The 27319-nt window shown below is 35.5% G+C and overlaps 6 protein-coding genes across 8 annotated transcripts; 3 read left to right on the forward strand and 3 right to left on the reverse strand.

Annotated features, from left to right (window-relative positions):
- Window positions 1-874: 874 nt before the first annotated feature.
- Window positions 875-1951, forward strand: LOC104722866 (peptide methionine sulfoxide reductase B8-like). Its single transcript, XM_010441117.2, has 3 exons — window positions 875-1122; window positions 1220-1376; window positions 1581-1951. The coding sequence occupies exons 1-3, from the start codon at window positions 1016-1018 to the stop codon at window positions 1740-1742; spliced, it is 426 nt and encodes a 141-aa protein (XP_010439419.2). The 5' UTR covers window positions 875-1015; the 3' UTR covers window positions 1743-1951.
- Window positions 1952-3576: 1625 nt separating this feature from the next.
- On the forward strand, window positions 3577-4647 carry LOC104722865 (peptide methionine sulfoxide reductase B8). The gene is made up of 3 exons (XM_010441116.3): window positions 3577-3949; window positions 4044-4200; window positions 4319-4647. Exons 1-3 carry the CDS (start codon window positions 3861-3863, stop codon window positions 4478-4480), a joined length of 408 nt encoding a protein of 135 aa, XP_010439418.2. The 5' UTR covers window positions 3577-3860; the 3' UTR covers window positions 4481-4647.
- Window positions 4648-10631: 5984 nt separating this feature from the next.
- Window positions 10632-17426, reverse strand: LOC104722867 (uncharacterized). The gene is made up of 20 exons (XM_087470991.1): window positions 16606-17426; window positions 16035-16503; window positions 15856-15941; window positions 15636-15749; window positions 15356-15544; window positions 15193-15258; window positions 14947-15000; window positions 14703-14828; window positions 14481-14597; window positions 14166-14273; window positions 13936-14062; window positions 13536-13673; window positions 13146-13322; window positions 12784-13064; window positions 12267-12444; window positions 11946-12178; window positions 11647-11836; window positions 11350-11575; window positions 11106-11261; window positions 10632-10988 (listed from the first exon to the last, which is right to left on the reverse strand). Exons 1-20 carry the CDS (start codon window positions 17308-17310, stop codon window positions 10898-10900), a joined length of 3831 nt encoding a protein of 1276 aa, XP_087327117.1. The 5' UTR covers window positions 17311-17426; the 3' UTR covers window positions 10632-10897.
- A 173-nt stretch (window positions 17427-17599) lies between these two features.
- Window positions 17600-19709, forward strand: LOC104722869 (derlin-2.1). The gene is made up of 6 exons (XM_010441121.3): window positions 17600-17942; window positions 18177-18276; window positions 18691-18905; window positions 18997-19080; window positions 19167-19220; window positions 19314-19709. The coding sequence occupies exons 1-6, from the start codon at window positions 17844-17846 to the stop codon at window positions 19494-19496; spliced, it is 735 nt and encodes a 244-aa protein (XP_010439423.1). The 5' UTR covers window positions 17600-17843; the 3' UTR covers window positions 19497-19709.
- Window positions 19710-19716: 7 nt separating this feature from the next.
- Window positions 19717-22127, reverse strand: LOC104722868 (GPN-loop GTPase QQT2). Of its 2 annotated transcripts, none has more exons than XM_010441119.3 (7): window positions 22009-22127; window positions 21518-21581; window positions 21258-21378; window positions 20912-21138; window positions 20505-20795; window positions 20213-20418; window positions 19717-20137 (listed from the first exon to the last, which is right to left on the reverse strand). In XM_010441119.3, the coding sequence occupies exons 2-7, from the start codon at window positions 21545-21547 to the stop codon at window positions 19873-19875; spliced, it is 1140 nt and encodes a 379-aa protein (XP_010439421.1). In that variant the 5' UTR covers window positions 21548-21581; window positions 22009-22127; the 3' UTR covers window positions 19717-19872. The 2 variants fall into 2 exon arrangements, with proteins under 2 accessions (XP_010439421.1, XP_010439422.1); XM_010441120.3 differs by having other exon boundaries at window positions 21518-21584; window positions 22009-22095.
- A 219-nt stretch (window positions 22128-22346) lies between these two features.
- LOC104722871 (tobamovirus multiplication protein 1) lies at window positions 22347-25545 on the reverse strand. 2 transcript variants are annotated; one of them, XM_010441122.3, is made up of 11 exons: window positions 24905-25545; window positions 24471-24561; window positions 24328-24380; window positions 24120-24212; window positions 23956-24027; window positions 23622-23694; window positions 23454-23499; window positions 23289-23352; window positions 23066-23119; window positions 22885-22962; window positions 22347-22797 (listed from the first exon to the last, which is right to left on the reverse strand). In XM_010441122.3, exons 1-11 carry the CDS (start codon window positions 25064-25066, stop codon window positions 22705-22707), a joined length of 879 nt encoding a protein of 292 aa, XP_010439424.1. In that variant the 5' UTR covers window positions 25067-25545; the 3' UTR covers window positions 22347-22704. The 2 variants fall into 2 exon arrangements, with proteins under 2 accessions (XP_010439424.1, XP_087327119.1); XM_087470993.1 differs by lacking the exon at window positions 24328-24380 and having other exon boundaries at window positions 24120-24235; window positions 24444-24561.
- Between the last annotated feature and the right edge of the window lie 1774 nt (window positions 25546-27319).

The following is a 27319-nucleotide window of genomic DNA, read 5'->3' on the forward strand; positions in this document are numbered from 1 at the left end:
ATTTTTAAATCGGAAAATCATATTTTAAACTTTTAAAGTGTCATTTAATAGCATTTTAAACCTTGAAATATTTTCACTAACAATATAAATTTTTAAAATGATTTCACTAACACTTTAAACCTTAAAATTAACTTTTATGTTTGTACCACCACGAAAGATGACAGAACAGTAATATCCGTCAACATGAAATAGTTAAACTCTGCTGGTTTGATTTAAATACTTAATTAATTAATTTAATTTAATTTAATTATTTATGATGATTGATAAAAAAATTGAAAATACATCTAAGCAAAAACAAATGAAGAATCAGAGGTAAAGTTAAAACATTTAAAAAATGTAAAATTGAAGACGACAATATATTTAGAAGATTCATTGGTTTCCAATGAGAAGTCAATCGATTTGAATTAGAATCCAGTGGAGATACATTTATTAAAATGATTAATAATGTGAAGAGTAACGTCGTAAAAGTTTTGTCTACAATGAAGATGAACACAAATTCATTTTTTTTATCTTTTCATTTCTTTATGAAACTAGAACTAATTAAAATTTAAATTAAACCAACATAATTTAACTATTTCGCGTTGACGGATATTATTATTCCGTTATTTTTTATGGCGATACAAAAATGAAAGTTAGTTTTAATGTTTAAATTGTTAGTAAAATCATTTTAAAAGTTCAAAGTGTTAGTAAAATCATTTTCAAGGTTTATAGTGTTAGTGAAATTCTCCTGAGGTTTAAAGTGCTATCCAGTAACACTTTCAAGGTTTAAAACGTGATTTTCCCTTTTTAAATCTATTGTTTTATTCACACATAAATTATTATTGTTTGTTTAGAACAGTTCCTTAAATTTGGACGATTCTCCTGAGCTCTTTCGTTTGTCTATGCCTATTTATACCTCCAATCATCACAAAAGTTATATCACAATTAAAACAAGTCTTTTAAACAAAACTTCGAACAAAAGCTATAATCACTTCCTCTTTGATATCTCTATACATAAGCAAATCCAATTCCTGTCATGGCAGCAGAAGTTCCAACAACTGGTTCTGTCCAGAAACAAGACGAGGAATGGCGTGCGGTTCTGTCTCCTGAGCAGTTTAGGGTTCTCAGATTAAGAGGCACAGAGTACGTCCTCTAGCTAGGTATTTTAATTGTCGGTCGGTTAACTTGCGTAGTACGTAAGTAGTTACCTTAACATGTTGTTATGGTTTTGTGATTTTAGTAAACGAGGCAAAGGAGAGTTTGTGAAAAAGTTTGACGAAGGGACTTATAGTTGTGCTGGTTGTGGATCTGCTCTTTACAAGTCAACCACTAAGTTCGACTCCGGTTGCGGCTGGCCGGCGTTCTTCGACGCCATCCCCGGTGCTATTAAACAAACTGTAATTAAAAATTGACTCTTCTCTATGCTTTTTTTGAGTGATTTTACATTTTTTATATACGAAAACATTAATGAAGTGACAAAGATATAATATGGACATTTATAGCCAATCGGCAATCCATTCAAACCCATAATTAAAAGATTAATTATAATTAAATTAACTTTGATGTTTGTTTTCTTTGGTTTGTTATGTATATATATATAGCCAGAAGGCCTAAATGGAAGAAGAATGGAGATAACATGTGCAGTTTGTGATGGACATCTAGGCCATGTTTTTAAAGGAGAAGGCTACGATACTCCTACCAACGTGCGTCACTGCGTTAACAGTGTCTCTCTCAAATTCGCCTCTGCTGATTCCTCCCAATAATTATAATCATTCATCGAACCAGATTATCTCATGAAATCAAAAGAATCAATCCATGACCATGAGACGCTTGCTAGTTTACATTCCTACTCGTGTGATATTATCATAAATTTTCGTTCAATGTACGCTCTATAATGATAATAAACTGTGGTTACTACATAAATAAAAATTAGAAAATATAAAAATAAAAATAAATAAAAAACTCTTTTTTTTTTGTTCTTTTTGCCAACTCCAAGCCAACATATTACACCAGCCTTTAATTTACTTAAGAATCTGTGACAATAGACATACTAATTAAGAAATCTAACACGAATTAAACTGTGATGATAGAAGAGGCTGTCAGATTTCATTATAATCGATTTTGGGAGTTCTTTTTTTTTTTTTTTTTTTTCCCCTCATTTCGCTAACTCGTGACACATAGATACAAATTGTACAATGAGGTTTAAATATAAGGATACACTTTATGAAAATGAGCATATAACTACACAGTCCAAAATATGAAATGGGTTTCTCTCAGACATGTTGTATAATCCAACGTTCGATCAATGTAATTTTCACGCCAGAACAGGAGACGAATCCGAGAAATTAGGCTCCATAAGTTAACAGTTGGCAAGCTCCGACTATTAACAACTATTGTCACAATCTCAATGTAATAGATACTGAATCATTGGTCTTCAAATTATATATCTTTTTTATGTCAACTTGTCTTTTGTTTACTTTATTAATCCAAAATACAACGTTTAATCCGAATATAAATAAGAGATTAATTAAAATAATCCACCACCTTCTCTTAAAAAACACTCACTTAAAGTTAAGACAAAAGCTATAACCACTTGGACGTAGTTACTGTTGAATAATTGAATTCTAATGGAACATAACCCCACAACTATTATAGAAAAACAATATTATTCAGAAAAAGTTGAAAGTATCATTAAAAAAAATATTGACATTACTTATTATATACTTATATGAGTTTTTCTTTCACCCAAATCCAAAATTTCCCACACCAAACTCATGTCTTATCTAAATTCATTGATATAATTGTGAAACTTCACATAAATGGTCAAATGCCTTCATTCGATGACTTCTATAATTCTAGTTTACTTCAATTTATGGATCTCCAATTTAACATGATATTTTCTTGGATTCAGGAAAAATAGGAATATCATAATACATATTATTTTATCTAATTAATCGACTTTAAGATATTTTCTCATTTATTTGTAGTTCTTTTGTAACATGTAAGAATGAAATCAGAGTAACAAATGGATGATAGTGAAGAACACAAAAGTGTTTAGAAAGAATTATTACTGATTATTGTAAAAATAATATTATAACTTACGTACATTCTTCTTATATAGAGAGAGCTGATCAATCTAAATTTCCTAACCTAGAAGAACAAACATAAATACTAACATTTATCAATAATTTTTTTTTTAATATCATATCTTTTAGATTTTCAAATTTCAACTTTGTCATCTCAACCATCAATTTAGGTAGATCTCTAATTCTCCATCTTCCAATATAGACTATTTAGTTACGCTTTGCTCAACTTGTTTGAGTCTTACTGTTTATAAATGGTATAATCATGGAGAGAAGAAAATAATGTTTTCTCATAACACAGAAAATGCTCGTAACTCGACGTTTTAAATCTGTTCAGCAAAATACTTGGAAGATTCAAAGAACCATAGTTTTATTTGTTTTTAACAATTAAACGAGGGGCCATAATTTTAAGAGGAGAAAAATGTGACCAATACCATTAAAAAAATGAAATAAATGTATTAGCATCGTGATCAAATGAAAATATATAATATACAAACCGAGTCAAAAGGTCCACATGCACTACCTCGGTATTTTAAATTTTTCCCTCTCTCCCTTTCCTCATTATCATTTTAGATCTAGATCTATTGCGTTAATTAGCTGTAATTACTTAAATTATTATTATTTGTGTAGTATAGTATCTTTGGACGATTCTCCTGTCTCTCTGAGATATACTATTCTTGTCTAGGCCTATTTATACCCCAACCCATTTCCATGTGAATCACAATCACTCAAAAGCTAATCACTTCCTCTTTAATCAATATCTCAAGCATCATTACATAAGCAAATCCTATTCCCATCATGGCAGCATCACTTCCAGCAAATGACGACGAGTGGCGTGCGATCCTGTCTCCTGACCAGTTTAAAGTTCTCAGAGAAAGAGCCACAGAGTAAGCCCTCTAGCTTGGTATCTTAATATTCGGTTTACTTGCATTGTAAGTTGTTACCTTAACATGTTGTAATGGTTTTGTTTTGTGATTTTAGTAAACGAGGCAAAGGAGAGTTTGTGAAAAAGTTTGACGAAGGAACTTATAGTTGTGCTGGTTGTGGATCTGCTATTTACAAATCCACCACTAAGTTCGACTCCGGTTGCGGCTGGCCGGCGTTCTTTGATGCTATCCCCGGTGCTATTAAACAAACTGTAATTATTTGATTCTTCTCTATAGTTTTTTTTGAATCCATATATATAGATAGATATACAATATTATAATCTAAAATAAATCTTGAACTTTTTTTTTTGGTTTTGTTAATGTATATAGCCAGAAGGCATGGGTGGAAGAAGAATGGAGATAACATGTGCAGTATGTGATGGACATATTGGCCATTGTTTCAAAGGCGAAGGCTACTCTACTCCTACCGACCAACGTCACTGCGTTAACAGTGTCGCTCTCAAATTCGCTGGTGCTGATTCCTCCAAATAAATCTTCGTCGGACCACTTTATCTCAAATAAAATAATCTATTCTATGCTTCGTGAGATGCTACTTTTACTTTCTTCCTACTCATGTCATATTATAATAAATCTACGTTTAATTTCTAAAATTATAATAAACTTTGGTAATGAATAAAATTTCTTCTTTTTTGTTCCTATTTGTCATTTTTATTATGAACTTAAAATTTATTCACAAAAAAAAACTATTGTGAAGGAGGAAAAACTAAGAAATTAGACGAAGATAGTCTAGCTTCAACGAGCATGGCTTTTTGTCCATTCGAAACCAACATAGTTACATATTAATTTCAACCTATCTTTTACTTAGATGTAGAGAAATAAATCATATCTAACACGAACTAAGAAGCTTCATCATTCATACCTTCTTATTTGAATATAATTTAAGATTTGTAGATATATTATTAGGTTGGAGTAAGTCAGTATACATACATTCAATAGATTCGGATAAGTAAACGGGGAAAACTAGCTGACAGGGATTACATATATTTTTGGATATATACAAACACGTCTTCAAAAATAATCATCAACGACGACAACACATTCTTTTTTTTTTTAATAGTATATGTTGCTTAATATTAAAAGTAATAAATAAAGCAACATTTTATAACAACATACTCCTTATGTATAAAAAGCATCATTTAAAATAGAACAGAAAAGTGGTTAAAACATCACTTAAAGTAGTACAAAGAGAGTCTTAATTACCAAAAAAAAAACAAAAAGTTATAATTAATAATGAATATAGCATGTTAAGTTTCATGATTACTTTAAAACAATTGGTAACAATTTATATTTCACTCATAGTCTTTTACCACTTTAAATCTAAGTTATTTCAACTTGGATTGTGCTACCACTAGTTAGTTTGGGTTGAAATCAATATTCTTATATTAATTTGCTGTTGCATAACATATAGTATATATATATATATAGTAATTATACATTTCAATTCTTTATAAATAATAAGGAGAAATTAAAAGCTATTAAAACATGTAGAGAACCAGGTGGAGTATTTGATTACTCTTTGGAATCTTTTCAAATTCTATTAATAATTGTTTTAGTCATGAAGATAAGAAATCATTGTTTTGCATGCATAAACACAAATTAAAGGCTTTAATTATACCCTCAACTGCCCTACCCATTGCAAACGTTGAATCACACACAGTCAAACCATATATCGTCTTTAATTTCATAATCTAGCAAAATATAGATATTAATCACGATTATTTCTAATCTTTAAATATGTATCATTTTCACTCATTTAAATACTATTAAAATATTTTTCATATGATTGAGACAACTAATCATATATCACCTTATACTTATATTGATGAATGTCATTTTCAGATCTGGATTCATGTAAGTAACATTACTTCATTAATAATATTTTGTGCAAAAATGTCAAAAGAATAAAACACCATTTGTCACCTTCCGAAGCATGATATCGAAAATCTTACATTATTACTCTCTCTGTATCACTATATAGATGGTTTTTAGAATTTTTTTTTGTATCATAAACATTGATTTTCTGTATATTTTTATCAATTAATGATAAAAAATTATAAATTTTGTGAAAATTTTGATGAATTACTATTGGTTAAGGAACTTACCGAACAGTCGACCGGTTATAATTCCACACAAGTATATCAGCATCCAAAATCACATTAAAACTATCGGTCTGACAGGTACAAAGGTTGACCATTCATCAACGAAACGACTACGTTTTTGTTGGAATAGTATCGGAAGTCCGAGAAGAGAAACCCGTAGGCAGGAGATACAACAACATCCAAAACGAAAAGATAGCAAAAACAAGATGTAGCCACCTAATTAAATTCCATAGAACCAAACAAGCCCTTTGTAATGCTTGAAATCAAATGAAGAGAACTTGTACATTGAATTCTCGAACCATAGCAAACAAGGATATCGGGAAGTTCAAGACTATCTCTCTCACCAGATTCTTCCCTCCCATAAACGATGACATGATTTTGGGGTCGGATGACGCGCTATATGGTTCAAGAGTCTCACCCTTATCCTTAAATCCCCAAGAAACACCTACATCGGAAATGAAAACAAAAACTAATGAAGAACAAAAGTGAACAGAGTGAGTGTCCTCACATTTATCCCCTGAAAGTATCTCTTCAAGTGTCTTTCCATTCCAACCCATAACTGTGTAATTGCCCCACAAAAGCTGAAATGGTTCAAAAATCAACGAGTCACGACCCATATGGAAGGTTGTGATAATCAAGTATTGATGACCTCGTTAACTATGAAGAATACTCCCTCTGATTTTTTTTAGTTGTTATATAGGTTGTTTCACACATATTAACAAAATATATAAATAGTCTATTATATTTTACCATTGCAACCTTTATTTGACCACTAAACTTCTAAAGCATTTAATATTTTATTTATTTAGTGAAGAGTAAAAAAGATAATTTTCTATTAAAAAGTGCATTAGAAACTGAGAATGACAAGTAAACTGAACCAAAAAAATATGCCTAGAATGACAAGTATGTTGTAAACTAGAGAAAATCGAAGGAGGTTTTCTCTTGTATTCTTATTAACTCAATCGAATGTTACATATATATAGGGATAGATAAACCCTTAGTACAAAACCGACTAGGAATAGGAAATAGGTAATGGGCCTTCGGCCATGGGCTTTACACACTATGACATATATGGGCCGGTTATGGAAGATCCACCATCCGTGTTTTACAACACTCCCCCTTGGATGACATAACCGTGCAAATGCTAAGGGATCTCCGTAATGCGCTTGGGGGTGCTGCCTCATTAAAACCTTACCAGGAAAACCCATTGGGACAAAACCATGGTGAAGGAAAAAGAGTACAACACGCATTACTCCCCCTGTTCCAAGCATCACTAAAAGTCCTTAGTCTCCACATTCCAATCTAGTGAGTGAGCTTCTTGAATGTCGATGTCGGTAATGACTTGGTGAAGAGATCGGCTGAATTGTCGCAAGACGGAACTTGTACCACTTGAACTTCTCCGGCCTTTTGTAGTTCATGTGTGAAGAAGAAATTAGGTAAAATGTGCTTTGTCCGATCTCCCTTGATATATCCTTCTTTGAGCTGTGCGATGCAGGCTGTATTGTCTTCGTATATAACCGTTGGTTCCTTATCGTCAGCCATGCCACAATTTGTCCTGATATGTTGAGTCATCGACCTCAATCATACACACTCACGGCTGGCTTCATGCATTGCCAAAATCTCCGTATAATTAGATGATGTGGCCGCAATGGTTTGCTTCATAGAACGCCACGAAATAGCTGTACCACCATGTGTAAATACATAGCCGGTTTGAGACCTAGCATTATGCGGATCCGATAGGTAACCTGCATTAGCAAAACCAACTAAACCTTCTTTGTTATAGTTAGTATAATATAAACCCAAATCTAACGTTCCTTGTAGGTAACGCAATACATGTTTGATACAATTCCAGCGCCTTTGGGTTGGACAAGAGCTAAATCTAGCTAGGAGGTTCACGGTAAAACATATGTCTGGTCTAGTGTGGCTAGCCAAGAATATTAATGCTCCTATAGCACTGAGGTATGGCACTTCCGGACCGAGAATCTCTTCATCGTCCTTCTTTGGACCGAATGGATCACTGTCCAAATTCAAGCTTCTCACAACCATTGGGCTAGGCAATGGGTGAGCCTGGTCCATATTAAATCTCTTGAGTACCTTTTCAGTATATGCCATTTGATGCACAAGGATTCCATCATTTATGTACTCAAGTTGCAATCCCAAACAAAACTTAGTTTTACCCAAGTCTTTCATTTCAAACTCTTTCTTGAGATATTCAACTGTTTGGGCGATTTTCCCAGAGGTTCCTAGGATATTCAAATCATCCACATATACTGCTATGATTACAAACCCTCTGTTTGCAAACTTCTTTATAAAAATACATGGACTGACGGGATCATTCTTATAGCCCTCTTTGGCTAGGTACTCACTCAATCTATTGTACCACATACGCCCACTTTGTTTCAGTCCATATAGAGATTTGTTTAGCCTTATGCAATATTGTTCTCGAGAACCACTCTTATCTTTGAGCTCAATACCCTCTGGTAATCTCATTATCCATTGGACCATATAAATATGCGGTTACAACATCCATTAACCGCAAATCCAGTTTTTCTCTTATAGCCAGACTTATTAGAAATCTAAAAGTCGTTGCATCCATCATAGGGGAGTATGTCTCCTCATAATCTATTCCTGGTCTTTGAGAGAATCCTTGTGCTACAAGCCATGCCTTATATTTCACGATTTCATTATTCTCATTTCTCTTCCCTACAAAGACCCATTTGTGTCTAACTGGCTTTATATGGAATGGTGTCCTTAAGATCGGACCAAACACATTCTTTTTCTTTAATGAATTCATCTCCACGTCAATGGCTTTTTTCCATTTTAACCATTCTTTACTTTGAGTGCACTCTAATATGTATGTGGGTTCATGATCCGCATTTATTTCAAGTGCTACCTTGTATGCAAATATTTCATCGATGTCGACATCTTTACGGTTCCATTTTATTCCAGACATGATATAATTTATCCAGATCTCATTATTATCAATACCTTCTGGACCTTGAGGTTCAACGTCCCAAACCTCATTCGGTGCCTTAGGATTTGTCATGGCCATGTCTATATTTTTCTCAATCTCGGTTTTATTTGCATCTTTCTTAGATTTCCGAGGGTTCTTATCTTTGGAACCTATTGGTCTACCACGTTTCAAACGGGACTTATACTCTGTAGCAACTTTATTATTGTGTTCCTTTTGAACATCAATACGTACTGGTGCATTACAAGCTGGTATGTACGATTTTATTACTCTCTTTGGGTCAGCAAAGGAATCTGGCAATTGATTAGCTAACTTTTGCAAATGTATAATCTTTTGGACCTCTGCCTCACATGCTAAAGTTTGAGGATCTTGCCAATTTAAGGATGTTTGATTCCAAGATATTTCTTTGACCAGCTTGTTTGTCTCACCACCCAAAATAGGAAATTCAGATTCATCAAACTGACAATCCGTGTATCTGGCCTTAAATAAATCACCGTAGTTGGCTCAAGATACTTAATAATGGTGGGAGAATCATATCCAACATATATTCCCATCCTCCTTTGAGGTCCCATCTTAGTTCTCTGTGATGATGCAATCAGTACATAAACAGCACACCCAAATGTCTTTAGATGGGATATGTCTGGCTCATGACCCGTTAATAATTGGGATGGTAAATATTTATGCTCACTAGATGGTCTGATGCGTATAAGTTCTGATGCATGCAATACTGTGTGTCCCCAAGCCGACACAGGAAGCTTCGACCTTAGGAGTAATGGTCGAGCAATTAATTGAATACGTTTAATAAAGGATTCAGCTAATCCATTTTGTGTATGTACATGTGCCACGGGATGTTCCACACTTACCCCCATGGACATACAATATTCATCAAACACTTGGGATGTAAATTCACCATCATTGTCTAGACATGATTTTAGGGTCGGATGACGCGGTATATGGTTCAAGAGTCTCACCCTTATCCTTAAATCCCCAAGAAACACCTACATCGGAAATGAAAACAAAAACTAATGAAGAACAAAAGTGAACAGAGTGAGTGTCCTCACATTTATCCCCTGCAAGTATCTCTTCAAGTGTCTTTCCATTCCAACCCATAGCTGTGTAATTGCCCCACAAAAGCTGAAATGGTTCAAAAATCCATGGGTGAGGATCCATATGGAAGGTTGTGATAAACAAGTATGGATGACCTCATTAACTATGAAGAATAGTACAAATTTGTCTTTGCATTTGTACCGGTTTGCATATGACAACGAGGAAACCTCACTCTAGTGTCTCCATATGTCTGGCAGTAAAGACCCACTCCTCAAGAGGATCAGAAAGAACAGTGGGGAAAGGCAAAGGAAATGATTGAAACTTCTTGATCGGATCACAAGTTCGCATATCTTAAAGTGTCATAATTGCTATACTCTGTAGTCTGTTCACATTGTTAAACCAAATCTATAGCTTTTGGATCGTTCTCGTAAGTGTAAACTCCAATTTTTTTTTTTTAATTTTTCATATTAAATCAATCTTATGTCGTAAACTAGTGGGAATCACATTTTCTTCATGAATCTTCTGAAATCCGATTCTTGTGAAAGTCATATAAAACATGAATCATTAATCTCTTACAATAGACATATAGACAAAAGAAATGATGCTGAAGAAGAAGCTGTCATGTCAAGTTCTGAGATCAGCACGGTTTCTTCATTAAATCTAAAAAGTAATTACAGATTCAAACTAAACAGAGAAGAGTTGTGTTAGTGCACTGATCAATGCACGTCAAACAACAAAAACACAAGCGAGTCTGAAACCAAACCAACTAAATCATCTTCTGGTTGTAATAAGCTTTAGAAGCTCAGTAGCTTCTTTTAATCTTCTCTCACTCTTTTCTTTATCAGTCTGACCCTTAACGTTCCTGAAATCACACACAATATATTTCAATTAAGGCATGTTTGATTCATGCTTTCTTATTTGGATTTGAGTGAACATTCAAGTCAATTAGACAATAAAGCGGGAAAGAAAAAAAACCAACCGTTTCTCCATGTTTGCCTTACGTGTTAGCTCCTCAACTAAGGTGTGTAACCGTTTTACCAATGCAGGAAGCTTTCGAACTGCTTCTACGCCTTTATGGCAGTTGCATATCTTCTTCAGAACGTCTGATGCAATGAAATATGCTTCTTCTTTGTTTCTGAAAAGGAAAAAAACAGTGCCAAAGTGAGAAAAGATGAACTCTAATCTTAGAGAGAAGATTTGACATTTGAGTACAAAATGAAGACCTGAGTAGTTCCCAGAAGATTGTTTGAATGGATCCTTTTGTATCAATTAGCTCATCTGCCATTTGTGGATAGCGAGCAAGGTGACTCAAAGTTGATAGTGCATATTTTGAAACTTCTTGATCAGGGATGCTTCTGCTTGCAGACCGGATCATTGTTAGCAACTTGTCTATAGCTCCAGCTTTCACAAGCTCCTCACAACATTTTTCAGAGTATTTTGTTGCCGAATCTGTAGAGGAAACATGTTATAGTCTGTTGCACATGGTTCTGTACGTAAACAAAGGAAGCTGAGAAACTCACCCAACGTTTCACAAATGTGAAGAATGTTGTGGACCTTTTTCATGATCAGTAGTTCCGAAAGCGCAGAAAGAAGCTTGTTTATCAACCGTTTCCTGTCATCTATGTTTGCTGCAGAAGTTTGCATTCTTACTCTCAGATCCAGAACTTGAGCCTTTGAGGCTTTGCGTGTGAGATAACCTCTCCAGTGTGACTGAGAGATTCAAGGGTAAATGAAACTTGTTAATTTTAGCTAGAAAGAAAGCTCATTTTTACTGAAAGTGAAGGAAATTAGATGAAAGTTAGCTTAGGCCATATCTTACTTGAATCATGACAATGTAATGTCTTTCCACATAAGTTCTTCGCCTGGCAAGTAGACCTCGAATATGACTCTGTATTAAGACTGCTGATTTTCTTCTCATTTTCTGTGAATGGAGAAGAAACCTCCACCAACGCTGCACTTTAATGACAGAATGTAGCAGTTTTGTCATCCCAACGCTGTGTTGTGGAAGTCTTGAAGTGCCTTCGTCAATTTTTGGATAGAGAGAAGAAGCTCCTGCGATAATTCAATTTGAGTAACCATCAGTATACTGAAGAAAGGATATTTCCATCCAGAAAAACATATATGCAATCGGCTTAATCACCTTGAAGCCTGCTTCGAACAATTTGTCCTCTAACGAGCCGCTGAACCTCCGTGGCTACATGCTTGTAACGATAAAATGCCACCATGCAGTTAAATTTTCGGATAGCACTCTGCATGCATATTATTGCTTCTCTCTGAAGATAAAACTTCCTTCTCGCCAACCAACCACGGCAGTATCTCTACAGTTAGATGCAGGAAGTTAATAAAGTAGGGAACACACTGAAGTAGAAATCAGAGATACGGATTCTCGCTGTGGTTTTATGTAAGAAGAGCTTAAAATTAAGAGACCTCAATCAAACAAACAGAAAGGCTATGAGACAGGAAAATGAAACATCAAAGGCAGACAAAAAGAAGAGACAAAGAGGAAACGAAAGCTGGTTGATGAAACAATATTAGGACAGGCAGCTGGTAACAAAAAACTACAACTTTTCTATAGATAAGAAGAGTTAATGATCAACTGAGAACTGGATAATCGCCAGTTCCATAAGCAAAACATCAGACGACCAAAATAAACTTACTTGAATAAGTATGGAAGAAAACTTGTACGTCCAGTTCATTCTGCGTGTGGTCCATCCACGAACATAAGATTGAATGGTTATAGAAGAGAGAACTTTTTCTTTATAGCTCCTCCAAGCTAGTTGAATTTGTAATGCTGCTTTCAGCTTATGATGAAGGTTGCTCTGATATCTCCTTACAGCTTTTTGAATGACAGAAACGGATTTTCTCAACTTGATGAAGCGACTTCGTTCCACAATGAACTTGACATATCTAGCTACAGGTTTTAAGTTGACCGATCTTTCTGCAGGAATAACAAAACTTTCATCAGGGAGTAACTTTTTGATCTGTCAATGGTAATGAATTCACAAAAACAAATAATTACCTGATAAATGTAATGTCACATCATCAACAGTTAATTTTTCAAGAACTGTTATATGTTTCACTGACAACCATGTCCGAACAGCTGCTTGTAAGAAGCAGATTTCTCTCATCTTCTTTTTAAAGTTTCGGCGTGCATGAAGTCCCCTAAGATTCGATTGTATGACCACTACTGCGATTTCTGTAAGAAAGAGGTATGTTGAAATCAAATAATGGGTATTCCAATATTCAATACTCTTTTGACCAACTACCAAGTAACAGAAAATCAATAAATATATACAAAATGAAATATAATGATTCAATCAAGTGCCATCTACAAGAGTTAGATCATAAAAAGGAGATGCATATCGAAAGCAGGCTTAGTTGAGAAAAATAGCTATTGAACTTGAATTACCTCGTTGGGAATCTTTAGTGCATTTGGTAGACAAGGAGTCTTGCAGAGTATAGCTATTAGTTTTTCCAACAGAATTTTGATTTTGGCTGGCCATATCCTGCCACCAGGCTTTGATTGCCTGGAACTTTTTAGTAGCATCTACAATAGCATCACACATTTGACATCAATTCCAGTCATACATATCTATTATCACCACGCATACTTGCTTCATTCAACCAATTGTAAGAAGCTTGAGACTCTATAAGAACTAGGGTGACAACTATCAGAAACGAAAAACATAGTAAAAGGAGATATACAGACTGCAAACCACTGATAGACTTGCAAACATCAATATAATCAGGTCCAGTTCCTCAGTTCATCAAAATACTTTTGAGAATGCAAAAAAGAGATGAATGGGAACCTTCTCCATTTTCTATGTCCGGTTCCTCATTTTTAACTACTTCAGAGCTGCTGAGACTGATGCGTGAATATCTCTTCTCCTGAGCTTGACAGCTCGAGCACAGTAACTTATGAAAGTTCAGTTGCTCCTGAGGAAAGAAGGAATTTTTCAGATAACCTGTAACTAGAAAATCTAACTGCCATCCATAAAGTAAACAACGAAAGCTACATTTTGTGGTAATAGAGCAATACCAAATTCTCCTTGACGATCAGCTTTGATGATAGGAAAGCCAACAGTATAATCACACTTTGGTTGCTAACTACTGCATTATGTTCCAGTAGGTCACCAATCTGTAGAACCTATAGAGATAAAAATTATTGTCAGGAAATTGATAGTACAATTGTGACGCCAAACATATATATTATGTTAGCCTAACTGAAGCAAATTTTCTAGTGGAAAAGTATCAACGGGCAACGTCGTAACATTTTCATATCTCTTGTAATCTTATTTTTCTTTATAATAAACTTGAGAATAACAACTAGACATTCACAGGCTGAAATTATTACCTCAGGAAAACTTCCCAAAAGTGCTGTCAACTTTTGCGACAGTATGAAATTTTGCACTGCATCATGGTAATCAGTATTGGACATTACTGATTGAGGGCCTTTTTGACCACCAGAATCCTGAATATATATATTTATTCAGAAAATATAGCATTGTTTGTATTATAAGATACGTGAGGAGAAATGGCCTAGGTAAACTTCAATGCATTGAACCGGATTTCATACCTCTTTGTGAAAACAAGGACAGCAAACTTCTTGACGAAAATAGTAGTCAAGCAAGAACCATATCCCCTTTCCATCAACCAATGAAGCAAAGCTTTCTAACTTGAAGTCATTCTTCCTGGTAATTGACTGAATGAAGAATGCAAGACATGCAAGTATTGTACATGGTTAGACATGGAAGTGAAAAAACCCCGCTAAGAATATAATAGTAAGGAAGTAATAAGAATACGCTGATATAATAAGCTACCTTGATCCAGTTCAAGAGCATTTCCAGAGGAGTAGACATGGTAATTTGATTATTCTGAAAAGAAACCCAAAAGAGAACTAATTGAAGAGAGAAAAAATAGTGTTACTTGAGAAGTGTCACCATTAAGAACTGATTAAGAGTCTTCTAGCTGAGAAGTGTCACCATAGAGATTCAAAATAACGAACAATGGCTAGAAACTGGAAAGAACTACCAGAACCAAGGAAATCAAGCGAGCCTTAGCCTTACCTGTTCCAGCCCTTGGACTCTGTGGATTTCCTCCGTCAAGAGTCTCCCATTGATCAGAAGAGGCAGCTGTCCAGTTCAAAGAGAAGACATAACCAATGAAAATCCGACGACTCGTGCAGCAATCCACCAAAAAATTGGGCAAAGAATAACAAGAGACACTTACCTGCAAATGTACAAAGATGTTCCATAGCAGCGAAATAGTGAGCTCTCTGTCACCATCTGCAACATCTTCTTCAGTTATCATCATTCCTTCGCTGTCTTTTAACGAAACACCAGCATCCTTTAGATATTGAAGTGCAATTCTACAATTGGCCAAGTTCTTCTTTCGATTGCCGGACGGAACTACCATTTTCTGTTGGATCAAAAGCCTCATACGATAAAACTTACTCCCTAAATAAGAAATAACTGAAAGATCTGGATTAAAATTCAATTTAAAGACAAACCATGAGAATGGATGGATCATGAAGAAGTAGTTGAATGGCTCTGCAGAGCCGCACGCCATCTTGGAGGTCACCAAACAGTTCTCTCACTTTAAATTCATATTCAACTAGAGGAGACTGCAAGATCCATTCCAGTTATTGAAGTTAGTGATACATCATACACTTAGCATTAGCAACCGAGATGTCATTTAAGGCATTGCATTGACTCCTAACTAAAAATTACCTGCTGATAAGGTATTTTGTAGCCTATAATCACTAGATGTGCTAGGAGATTCCCTTCTCCATGCATTACATCAGAGGACAAGAATTCTATGTTCAAAGCAGAAGATAGAAAATTAGCTGCAGAAAACATGAGAGAGTAAAGAAAACTGACAAACTAAACAGCAAAATCTAAGAAAATACCAGATATAAGTTGGTGGCTAGACTTTATGCTAGATTTCTCCGAGAACATGAGGGGTGAGCCACCATCTATTCCATCAATTCCATACTTGAGTGAAAGGCAGCTCTGAGATTTAGCTCTATCAATCACAAGGACGAGCAACAGAATCCTCTTCAAAATCACGGTTCCAAGGGCTTCATAGTACCCTGGTCTGTATAAACCCTCAACCATCTTGTTATAGGCATAGGCTCTAGCAAGGCCATCATGGGAAAAGAACTGTTTATTAATTACCATCTTCAAGAATGCCATTTCTTGATCTGAGTTAACTTCACTGTCAGACATAAAGGAATCACCGCCAAAGATGATATATAACCCTAAACGAAGCCAAACTTGGTTATAGCACATCAGTGCCTTGATAGCCTTCTCCTTGAGTCCAAAATCAGTTACAAGAGGGCATTGTGGTTTCATTTTTATCCTCCCTTCATCAATATTCTGAAACAAGAACAATAAGATTGAACCAAGTTAACTATCCTAAACAAAAGAAAAGCCAACACAACCCAAAGCAAAAAACACAGTCTTTATAAATGCTTTTACCTTGGCAACACGAGTCATCACATCAAAAATCTCCTTGCAACTTCCCAAACTCAAGTGAAATTGCATTCTTTGCTTCAAATCATCAAAACTACAAACATCTCTTAAAGATTCCTTCAGGGTAGAGTACTTGGAACCAGTCAAGGAAGAGCCAATCTCTGAACTTTTCTCACCACACCAACCTAAATCCCTCATCTTTTTGGGGCTTCGCCACATTGTATCCACTCCCACACCATTACCTAAAGCCTCGCCACTATCTCTCTTCCCCTTACCTAAATTCCCTACGCTACCAACACCAGATCCATCTTCGAACGGAGCGCAACCGCAAGTTTCCGGGTTCTCAAACAAGAAATTGAGCCAAACAGTAAGTGATTTAGCCAGAGATCTGAGACTTTTCTCTTTCGTCAACTCAGCCTTGCGTGAAGACTGCGATTGCTGAAGTTCGAACGCCCTAAGCCGCCTCGACGAAGCCGCGACCTTAGACCGAGAAGGAACCATGGATGGACGGCGGAGGTTAGATGACGACGATTTTGGGGTTTGCTTACATGCAGTGAAGAAATGCGGATACGGAGATTTACTAAAACCCGAATTCACAACGGAAGAACGCCGCGGCGTTTTGAAATTGGATATGTCATTTAGTAACGACGATGACGGCGGAGGATTACGTGACCGCACCGGTGAAACGCACGGCGGTTCGTTTTCACTCATCGGTGAACAAGTATCGCAGATTCGTTAGAGAGAGAGAGAGAGAGAGAGAGAGAGAGAGAAAGAGGCCGTTGTTCAAATTGAGTTTTTGAATTTGAAATTTTGAGAAGACGACGACTAGGTATCAAATAAAAAAATAAAAGTAAATAAAATTGGAAAAGCTTGCCACTTTGATTTATCTGATATGAACGTTGTGACGTTTTAAAAATTTGGAAACGTCACGATTGTTTATTAAACTTAGTAGAGACGCTTGCGTCATGAACTTATTTTGATTGGTTCGTGTAAAGTACGCGCTGTTTTATTCGTTGAGCTATTGTCACACAACAGATAAACATCTCGGAAAAAAAAGAGCAAAGCTTTTACGAGAGAGTCGCTTTCGATAATTCAATTTCAAAGCTTTAACGTAGAGAGGTGATTTCATATCAACGTATACGCTTCTATCCGATTCGATTTGGGTTCGTGTCGTTAAATTGCTCCTGTGTGATTGAAATCGAATCAAGGTGTGATTGTGCGGTAGGGAGGAGGAGGAGGGGATAATGGCTCAAGCTGTAGAAGAATGGTACAAACAGATGCCGATTATAACCCGGTCGTATCTCACGGCCGCTGTAGTCACCACCGTCGGTTGTTCGCTCGAGGTTTTAAAGTTTTTCTAGCTCGTTCTGCTCTGATTAATCTGATTAGTTTTTTGTGTAAAAAAAAAAAAAACTTGAGTCTTTGTGTTCTATATGTGTGATGGTTTCGTTTTTGATGTGAAAGGTCGGTCTTTGTTGGATTTGGGGTGGATAATGGTTTAATTTTAGAGCTGACTGATGTGGTGTTATATGGTTCATGCTCTTCTTTTGTTAACGTTTTGTGGAACGTTTTTGCAGATTATATCTCCTTATAATCTCTACCTTAATCCTACCCTTGTGGTGAAGCAATACCAGTTCTGGCGCCTCGTTACAAATTTTCTTTATTTCCGAAAGATGGGTAATTTATCTTCAACTCTTGAGTTCGATACATAATTAGTATGAAGCCGTCTTCCCTGGAGTATTAGGATCTTTGTTCCTAATAGATGGGTGGTTTCTTTCTGTAGCTCAAATTCATAGTTCTGTCTGAACTCAAGTTTTACTTTGTACTTTGTAGAAGTGTCATATGCTAAGACGTTGAAATGCCCGTTTCTATTTTTTCAATAGTTATGCTTCTTCTAGCTACAGATAAGGTCTGCTTTGCCTTGTTGATATGCTTTTGAGTCTTTGTTCAATTGATAATGCTCCCTGATTTTCTTATTAAGACCTTTGACATCTCTAGGGGAACAGTAGGACTATGCTCCCTGTATGGATTCGTTTCCTTTGTAATTGTTAGTTATAACTTGACTTGCTTTTTTCTATCAATCTTTTGCAGATTTGGACTTTTTGTTCCATATGTTCTTTCTTGCTAGATACTGCAAACTCCTCGAAGAAAACTCCTTCAGGGGAAAGACTGCTGATTTCCTTTACATGCTCTTGTTTGGGGCAACTGTTCTAACTGGTATTGTTCTCGTTGGTGGAATGATACCTTATTTGTCCGTTTCATTCTCCAAAATCATCTTCCTCAGCAATTCATTGACTTTCATGATGGTAACTTTTATCTTTCTATTTCCAAACTAATTCACTAATGGATTCATATTCATCTCAAAACCATCTTTGACATTTTTCATCTGTTCTGTAGGTCTATGTATGGAGTAAACAAAATCCTTACATCCACATGAGTTTCCTTGGTCTTTTCACTTTCACAGCAGCTTATTTACCATGGGTGAGTTGGACTTTTGTATTTTCTTCTCGAAGTTCCCTAAGTAGATCAATAATTTTATTGGCCTTCCCCAATTTCTGAAATTGCAGGTGCTTCTTGGATTCTCTATCCTTGTTGGTGCAAGTGCATGGGGGGATTTTCTGGTACTTAATCTCTCCTAATTCAGTTTCAACCATTTTGTAATCCCTCTCTCTCTCTGTATATCCTCATCCTTAAGCTTTATATCCAACCTACAGGGAATGATAGCAGGTCATGCATACTACTTCTTGGCGTTTGTGTATCCACGAATGACGGCTCGGCATCCTTTGAAAACTCCATCTTTCCTCAAAGCCCTGTTCGCCGATGAACCTGTGGTGATTGCACGGCCAGAAGATGTGAGGTTTGCTCATGTGCCTTTTGATGAAATCCACCAAGACTGAATCTTCATCTTCTTCAAAATCAGCCACACGCACCTTGACCTTTGTAGTTAAAAGGGCATCTGCTAGTGACCTTTGTAGTTGTGGATAATGTGGAAACGAGAGTGTTGGTTCTGATTTTTCCTTAGTTTTCTGTCTTATTTTCATGTCTGATACAAGTCTGTTTCCCCCTTTGTGCATATGAACGCAAATTGTGTATACAAAAAGCCTTCAAAAGTTGTAGTTTACATAAGTTTTAGTCATTGGATCATTAGACAATGTCTCACAAAGGGATTCGGTTATTTTGTTCAACTACACAACTGGGACAACAAGGAAACGACGCAAACAAAGCCAGTTAAAGCGAATTGACAAAGTCTGAAAGATTATGTCTGAGTTTTATTCATAGGTAGTAACGATGCATCTCTTCATCTTCATCTTCATCATCCTCATCTATGGCATCATCACTGTCTTCTTCAACTTGAAAGTCCTCATCAGACTCTTCTAGCATCATCTTCTCTGCTGCATCTTTGTCTTTCAGACCAGTGTTTAAAACCACAGTCCCTCCCTGAGAACTCTCCATATCCTTTCTTAGTTTCTCCATTTCATGTTTCTTTCGTTCTTCTTCCAACTGCTCCTTCTCCGACATTCTCTTGTCAAGATCAGCCCTGATGTAAAACTCAAATCATAAGCATAGAACTTGCAGACAAAAGAGGGTGAATTGAAGAGAAGAGTATCATTACTTGTAAGTATCCATGTATTCCTGAGAACTTGCTTCAATGGCTTTGAAGAAATCATCCATTCCAGCACCAGAGATTGCAGAAACACCAACAGATCTTATATTCCGGTAGAACTCATAGAGTGAAAGGGAGAGACTGTTAGCTAAGGTGGACGTGTATGAATTATCAGTCTGTATTGCTGCTTGGAACACCTCGAAATCTTCCATCCACTGCTTAAACCAAACCCGATACCACATGATTAGAGAGAGTATAACAACAATAAAAAAAAGAACGTAGACAGTGAAAGAAAGATCACCTCTAAAGCAAACTTGTGATCTGCAACATCGGTTTTGTTGAAAGCCAAGATGAGAGGCAACCGAGTCTTGTAGAGAATGCTACAAGCATAGAGCATGTTACTCATAAAAGTGATTGGACTTGTGGAACGTGGAGTATCAACCACATAGGTGACAACAGTGGGGAAGGTCGAAGCGAAAGCTTCAGTGATAATAGCCCCAGAAGCAGACCATGTAAAGATTTCAATCTGACCAGGAGTATCAACAAGGACATAATCAAGCTGGTCTGCACGTTTCTCAATCACAGAGACGACCTGAAACAAGTAGCAAACAAAGACAGAGCAATCAAGAGAAGGAAACTGAGAGAACCACTGTCAAGTGAGACTGTAATCATAATTTAATTTGGACCAATTCTGGAGACATTTTTTACCTCGTCGAATTTTGTAGCAAACAAGTTGAGTGAAGTGAGAATTCCACCATTAGGCCCCAAATTGTACTGCTTCATAACTTCCTTGTACTTGACAGTGTCTCTTATATCGATGTTGGCACCAAATGGTAGAGACATAACAGCAGGATCAAGGTTCACCACATAGCCACGGCTCTTTGAATCAAAGGTATGGCAGACCAAACGATGAAGGAAGCTTGTTTTTCCACTACCTGAGCACATAACCAACAAAAACCTCCTATCAAAAACTGTTTGAAGTCCCTTAACAAGAAACTCAGAAACCAACATAGTGATTGTTTTCAAGACCATTGCATTAATCAATATAATATACCTGCCATTCCAACAACAATGATAATGACAGGCTTCTTCTTGAAATTAGAGGATGAGCTCCCAGCGCTAACACGAAGCTTGTCCAATGAGTCAACCAGCTTTTTGCTCTCTTCAACAACGTCCTTCAATTAGAAAAACAACAAGAAACAATTCATTTTCACAGGTTCTCTCTTCAGTTATTTTTGCAGTAAATTAGGCTAATAACATCTTTTAAAGCAGTTATCATTTGATTGTATTAGTGACAGAGATGGAAGTAATCACCTGCTCACCAGAAGACTCCATGGGATCCATGAGTTGCAAAATGCTTCTTCTTGTATGATCTCAACTGCTAAAAAAAAAAATCACCATTTTCAGTTTCATCATCCCAATATTCATCTATACAAGTTCTTATACCACAGCAAAACTCAAAGCTAAAGAAGACAAGACGAAGCAACCCGGAAAACACCACAAAATTTCAAGATTCCAAGTTTCAAGTTTAGTCTATATTTTGATAAATTCCAAGTTTCAAGCTCAACAGTATTCCAGAAAACGCAAAGAGCAGAAACTAAAAACTTGGAAACGGTTGGAACTAGAGTTGATTCGATGCTCAAAGGGATTATTCAACACAGGTGTGACAGATTCAGGGATCGTAGCCTACAGATTTCTACGAGCTATCCGTTTTTATTACAGGTTAAAATAAAAACTAGCGAAACTCCAGAAAAGACGAGAGAATCAAGAGGAAGACAAAGACGAGAACGAGATTGAGAAAAGACCTCCTCCTCAGTCGTCGTCGTCGTCGTCGGAACAACAGAGTTATTAGGGCTTTGATTTGTGATATGTTCACTGTAAAAATCACATATAAATATTAGTGGGAGAGAGAGACCATTTTTTGGAAAATCACCAGGTCCGGAACAGAGAAATTTGGGCTCTGGTCAATTGTGATGGCCCGTTTAAAAATCAGGCCCAAGGCCCAATAATATTTTTTTTTTTGCGGTAAGAGTTTTTTTTCCGCTAGGCGTTGAAATTAGCGGTAGTAAAAGAAAGATAGCTTCGATTGAGTTGACAAAAGTCAAAACCAGAAGGTAAATAAAGTAAGAAAATGGCGAAGATATACACAAAAGTAAAACATTTGTTTATTTTTCACCCAACATAACAATCAAACATCTGCTCAACAAATGTTTTTAAACCTCTGCCTTGTACTGAGGCCAGATTTTTCCAAGTAGCAGAAGAGCATATAATTTAAACAGACATCATAATATAACAATAATAGAAAAACTACTACAAAACAAAAGTCAAGGCGGGTAGGGCTAACAACTAAAGCTGTAAAATCATATATGATCGTGCATTCCAAAAACTCACGCAGATTCCACTCCTATTTCTTCTTCACCCTTAAGATTTTTGCCCCAAATTTTCTTCTTTTGCTCTCTTAAACATCATCAGCCTCGCCGTGTGGTGGCTCAGATAAAGGTCTACTGGATTGGATGGTATTGATCCGACACTCTCTTTGGAGGTAGCTTTCGGAGAATGAAGAGGACTAGTGCCGATGGAAGTACTTCAACCACCTGTTGTTTATTTGGTCCAGTTAATGAAGAAACAGAAACAAATATCGAAAGAGAGAGACAATTAATGAAGGGAGTGGTTTTACTTACCATATAGTAGATCAAGTTGAGAACCGGATGATCAAGAACGTCAAGTGTTAAATCCTTGTCAAAAGCTGATACAGCCACCTAAAGTTTGCATGGAAAAACATCAAGACACTCATCACAGCATGACTAAAATAATAACTGAACATGAAGATTTCATTTTTTTAGGTTCTATCTCAGAGCTTACCACAATGCATCTTATGAGGAAACAGGTGAAGCATATGGCTGTCACAGATCCAACCTGCAATTAAAACCATTTTAATTACAAAAATGGCCAATCCGTGAAAAGCAATGAATTTGAAGCCAAAAATGTCTGTGTTCAAAGTTCTATGGAACATTGGAACTAAGTAAGACAAATAACTAATTACACAAGTACAATCATACGCATACATATATATAAATCCGAATACCTCATGGAGTTTCTTCCTTCTTCCTTTTGACTCGATAGGGAACCTTCTTAGCATGAAAAACAATCTATACCATACAAAAAAAAACACGTGAGAAAAGACAGTCAAGTAGAGCCATTGAAAGTAGCCATTTTGATAGTGGACATATGGAAATAACAAAACACATACCTTCCTCCGTATAGCAAGAAGCCTAATGCGGCGATGAAAGACACAACTAGAAGAATAAGAAAATAACCAATAAAAAATGTCAATACAGAGTTTAGATAAGAAAGGGAGTATTATAGATTAAGCAGTAACGGTTTCAGTAAAACTTGCTTGACCAGACAAAGAACCTACCTGCGATAAATATCTTTCCAACCAACTCCACAGTGCTGTTATCATTTACCCAGATGTATGCCCAGATACCAATCTGATAGAGACATCAGTTACATGTCAAACTTATTCTTACATCTTTTGACTCACCGAAAATGTGTACAAAGGTGACTAAGGTCACATAGATTCTTAGTATCAAAGAATGGCTACAAAGTTAATGAGACAAGGAGAAAGTAGGAAACACGCACAATCTACAATTTCTAAACACCAATAATCGCAAAAGATGTATATAAATGAATCTCAGCAACTGCAACATATAATACGAAAAGAAATCAAACAATAAGAATCAGACATGTACCTGAGCCAGATATACAGCCACATTGACTGAAATATAGGTTATCCGCAGCTTATCCGTTGGCAAGCTTCTGGCCTGCACATCAGTGGCAACAACATATGTATTCAGAGCTTGTCTGGATACTTTAAAAGAGAGTCGACACACATCAAGGTTTTCTTTTTAGGTACCTGGTGATATATCTCTGCCCAGAACAGCACAAGCAGCGTGTATGCCGAGAAAAAGAGAAGGCCTGGAAGATCCAATAGTACCCAGCAAAGAGCCTGCATTACCTCACAGCAATCATCTACATTAAATACTTAAAAAGATACATTCCATCGACTTTAAAACAAACATACTGTACATTAAACCAGAGTAAAGTTGAGAGAACATTCTCACCTTGGGATGCACAAGGAATACTTGCATGTGGAATCCAAATAGAACCGCACGAACTGCACACAACAGAGAGAAAGTCAACAAAAACATAATCCAAAAGGTGCAGACAAAAACAACACAAATCAATGTATCAAATAGATAATGACCTCCATTGACGACAAAGTTCATAAGATGAAACACCTTCTGAGTAGTCCAACCATATTCAGGGACTCTCATTTGGATCCTTATCAGTTGAACCTACCAATCATAATCCCAATTTTAAAACAAAAGATCAGAAATTTGCAACACATCGCAAAACCTACCAGGTGAGAAAAACACAGCCAACTAACCAAAAACCCAGAAATAAAGTATAGAACAAATCATCCAACTATACAATGAATACTTCAAGTTGCGTGATTTTAGATAGAAAACGATGTTTCAACAACAAAGGTTCGCCATTTCCAACGAATCAGATTGTTAACAGAAAAGGAAAGATAGGTCAAACACGCAAAGGAATTGATCTATAACCTCAAAATTAACCATTTTTTAAAAACTAATTCGCTCCCCAAAACTAAACCACTGATTAAGAGGAAACACATACAAGAGCAACGGCGGAAACAAGAGCATAAGCACCACAGAGAGCGAAAAATATCCCATCTTGCCACTGAGTTGACTCGTTAACATCATCCCACCAGCTCGTAAACGCCGTCGTTAAAATCTCCGCCGGCATCATCATCAGACCCGAATCCTTCATTCTCCTCATCGATATCAGCTATTATTCTGGTGAGAGGAGGAATTAGACTTCCCAAGGAGAGAAGAATCCAAAATCCGCCGAATCGTACCAAGGTACGGTTTGAAACCCTAATCTCCCTCAGCTCTTCAGAATCCGAGAGGTGAACATAGAGATGGGGATGAGTTATTTGAATATCTGCAACTCCACCACAGGGGTCAGATGGCAGAATGAGAGAGATGATGAGGAAGAGGAATATCTAACGGTTGAGAGAGATGAAGATGAAGATGAAGAGGAAGATCTAACGGCTTGTTCAACTCACACGTCCTCCAAATAATTTCTCATCATAGAATGACACATAAACTAATTATTTATTTTCATATATAATTGTATTATAGTCATATTTTAGATTTAACTTAACAAGTCAATATATCTAATCAATTTTTAGAAAAGTAATTGTAATTAGCTGATTTATGGTATATATCTCTCATACAAAGTAACAAATTAATTGATAGATATGTAGAAGTCTATATGTGTGATCTGACATGTATTATATATATTAATAAAAAGAATATTATACAGATTTAAAGTTGAATATATCCAATTTTTATTTTTCATTTTTAAAATTAATTATATATATGTCCCTCCATGCACAAATTTATGGCAGTCATGACACAACGCTTGTTAGGATGAAATTTTGATTTTCTATTAAATATTGAATTTGAATATACGTATTATAGTATTTTTTGAGTATCAAAAATAATTGGAGCGAAGTTTATATATAAGACGCGGTACAATATGGTCGAAACGATATATGATTGTATATTTAAAGATTTTTGTGATATCTAAATCTTAAAATAATCAAAAGAATATGTGACATTTAAGTCTTAAAATAATCAAAAGAATGAACATAAAATCAAAATATATATTTAAAAAAAAAACAAAGGTCCAGTAGTGGATGGTGTACAATTCCAAAAACGTACCTATAAGAGATGTACCTACAGGAGACGCATCCTTCACAACCTCATCACTTTCGCACACTACCGCTATGTGGTAGTGTAACCATGCGGTACTATGTTGCGACTTATACTTTCTCTAATTTAATTTCTCAACATAAAATAACACAAAAACTAATTATATATTTCTATATAAATGTATTATAGACATATTTTAGATTTAACTTAACAAGTCAATATATCTAATCAACTTTTAGAAAAGTAATTGTAATTTACTACTTTATGGTATATATCTCTCATACAAAGTAACAAATCACACTAGATAGATATGTAGAAGTCGATATGTGTGATCTTACAGTATATATTTGATATTTTTATGTATTATATATTAATAAAAAGAATATTATATAGATTTTAAAGTTGAATATACCAAATTTTCATTTTTCATTTTTAAAATTAATTATATATATGTTCGTCCATGCACAAATTTATGGGTCATGACATGATGATTGATAGGATAAAATTTTGATTTTCTATTAAACAGTTGAATTTGAATATACTAATTTTAGTGTTTTTTGGAGTATCGAAAACAATTGAAGCAAAGTTTATATATAAGATGCAGCACAATATGGTCGAAACGATATGTGATTATATATTTAAAGATTTTTTACATTGAAGTTTTAAAATAATCACAGGAATAAACGTAAAACAAATATTTAAAAAAAAAACAGAAGAAGAATGATTTGCCAACACCGAGTGGTATCTTTAGCAAGCTGAAAGATAGAAAAAAAATAAAATGATGGAGATTGTGAAAGAGTTAAATTGAGTTTTTGAACAATGTTTGAACCATAGAGCCTTAAGCTCTAGAAAGTCTATCTCTAATTTAGTGGCAACACCTTTTGGTAGGTTTGTTTGTTTTTAACTTAATTTTTTAAGGATTTACCATATGTCAATATCTATGGAAAAAGCCGAAAAAATCGCCATTTATTTTTTATTTGGACGTTTTTAATACCTTATATTTTTTTGTTGGAAGAAAAATACTCCGTTTATTTAATTTTGTCTTTAAAAATCTTCGTTTATATATTCGTTGGTGAATTCATATCATTGAGTTAACAGACGTAACAAAATCTTTTGACGGTGGTAAAATTTAACAATACTTTTTTAATTGATATATACAACTGGTTTACAAATAAATTTAATGTTGAGTCGTGGTCTAATGGTTAATAGTGTGTTGGGTAAATTGTGTCTTTTTCATCTTTATATTTTCAAATCGTGTAACATATGCCATAAGATATTGTTTTATATAACTAGGTGAACTAGGTAGGCAGCT

Source organism: Camelina sativa, chromosome 11, assembly GCF_030686135.1.
Source record: "Camelina sativa cultivar CO46 ecotype springtype chromosome 11, ASM3068613v1".
In the NCBI taxonomy this organism is placed as follows: Eukaryota; Viridiplantae; Streptophyta; class Magnoliopsida; order Brassicales; family Brassicaceae; genus Camelina; species Camelina sativa.

Coding starts and splice junctions, on each gene's coding strand:
- LOC104722866 (XM_010441117.2), top strand. CDS start 1,016: ATGGCAGCAGAAGTTCCAACAACTGGTTCTGTCCAGAAACAAGACGAG. Junction 1,123..1,219: donor CTCAGATTAAGAGGCACAGA/GTACGTCCTCTA, acceptor TTGTGATTTTAG/TAAACGAGGCAAAGGAGAGT. Junction 1,377..1,580: donor CCGGTGCTATTAAACAAACT/GTAATTAAAAAT, acceptor ATATATATATAG/CCAGAAGGCCTAAATGGAAG.
- LOC104722868 (XM_010441119.3), bottom strand. CDS start 21,547: ATGGATCCCATGGAGTCTTCTGGTGAGCAG. Junction 21,139..21,257: donor CATTGTTGTTGGAATGGCAG/GTATATTATATT, acceptor TTATGTGCTCAG/GTAGTGGAAAAACAAGCTTC. Junction 20,138..20,212: donor GAATACATGGATACTTACAA/GTAATGATACTC, acceptor GTTTTACATCAG/GGCTGATCTTGACAAGAGAA.
- LOC104722867 (XM_087470991.1), bottom strand. CDS start 17,310: ATGAGTGAAAACGAACCGCCGTGCGTTTCACCGGTGCGGTCACGTAAT. Junction 15,001..15,192: donor GAGTCCAAGGGCTGGAACAG/GTAAGGCTAAGG, acceptor GTTTCTTTTCAG/AATAATCAAATTACCATGTC. Junction 13,065..13,145: donor TGTGACATTACATTTATCAG/GTAATTATTTGT, acceptor TTATTCCTGCAG/AAAGATCGGTCAACTTAAAA.
- LOC104722869 (XM_010441121.3), top strand. CDS start 17,844: ATGGCTCAAGCTGTAGAAGAATGGTACAAACAGATGCCGATTATAACC. Junction 18,277..18,690: donor TCTTTATTTCCGAAAGATGG/GTAATTTATCTT, acceptor AATCTTTTGCAG/ATTTGGACTTTTTGTTCCAT. Junction 19,081..19,166: donor CAGCAGCTTATTTACCATGG/GTGAGTTGGACT, acceptor CTGAAATTGCAG/GTGCTTCTTGGATTCTCTAT.
- LOC104722871 (XM_010441122.3), bottom strand. CDS start 25,066: ATGAGGAGAATGAAGGATTCGGGTCTGATGATGATGCCGGCGGAGATT. Junction 24,381..24,470: donor GAACTTTGTCGTCAATGGAG/GTCATTATCTAT, acceptor TGTTGTGTGCAG/TTCGTGCGGTTCTATTTGGA. Junction 24,213..24,327: donor TATTCCTTGTGCATCCCAAG/GTGAGAATGTTC, acceptor GAGGTAATGCAG/GCTCTTTGCTGGGTACTATT.
- LOC104722865 (XM_010441116.3), top strand. CDS start 3,861: ATGGCAGCATCACTTCCAGCAAATGACGACGAGTGGCGTGCGATCCTG. Junction 3,950..4,043: donor CTCAGAGAAAGAGCCACAGA/GTAAGCCCTCTA, acceptor TTGTGATTTTAG/TAAACGAGGCAAAGGAGAGT. Junction 4,201..4,318: donor CCGGTGCTATTAAACAAACT/GTAATTATTTGA, acceptor TAATGTATATAG/CCAGAAGGCATGGGTGGAAG.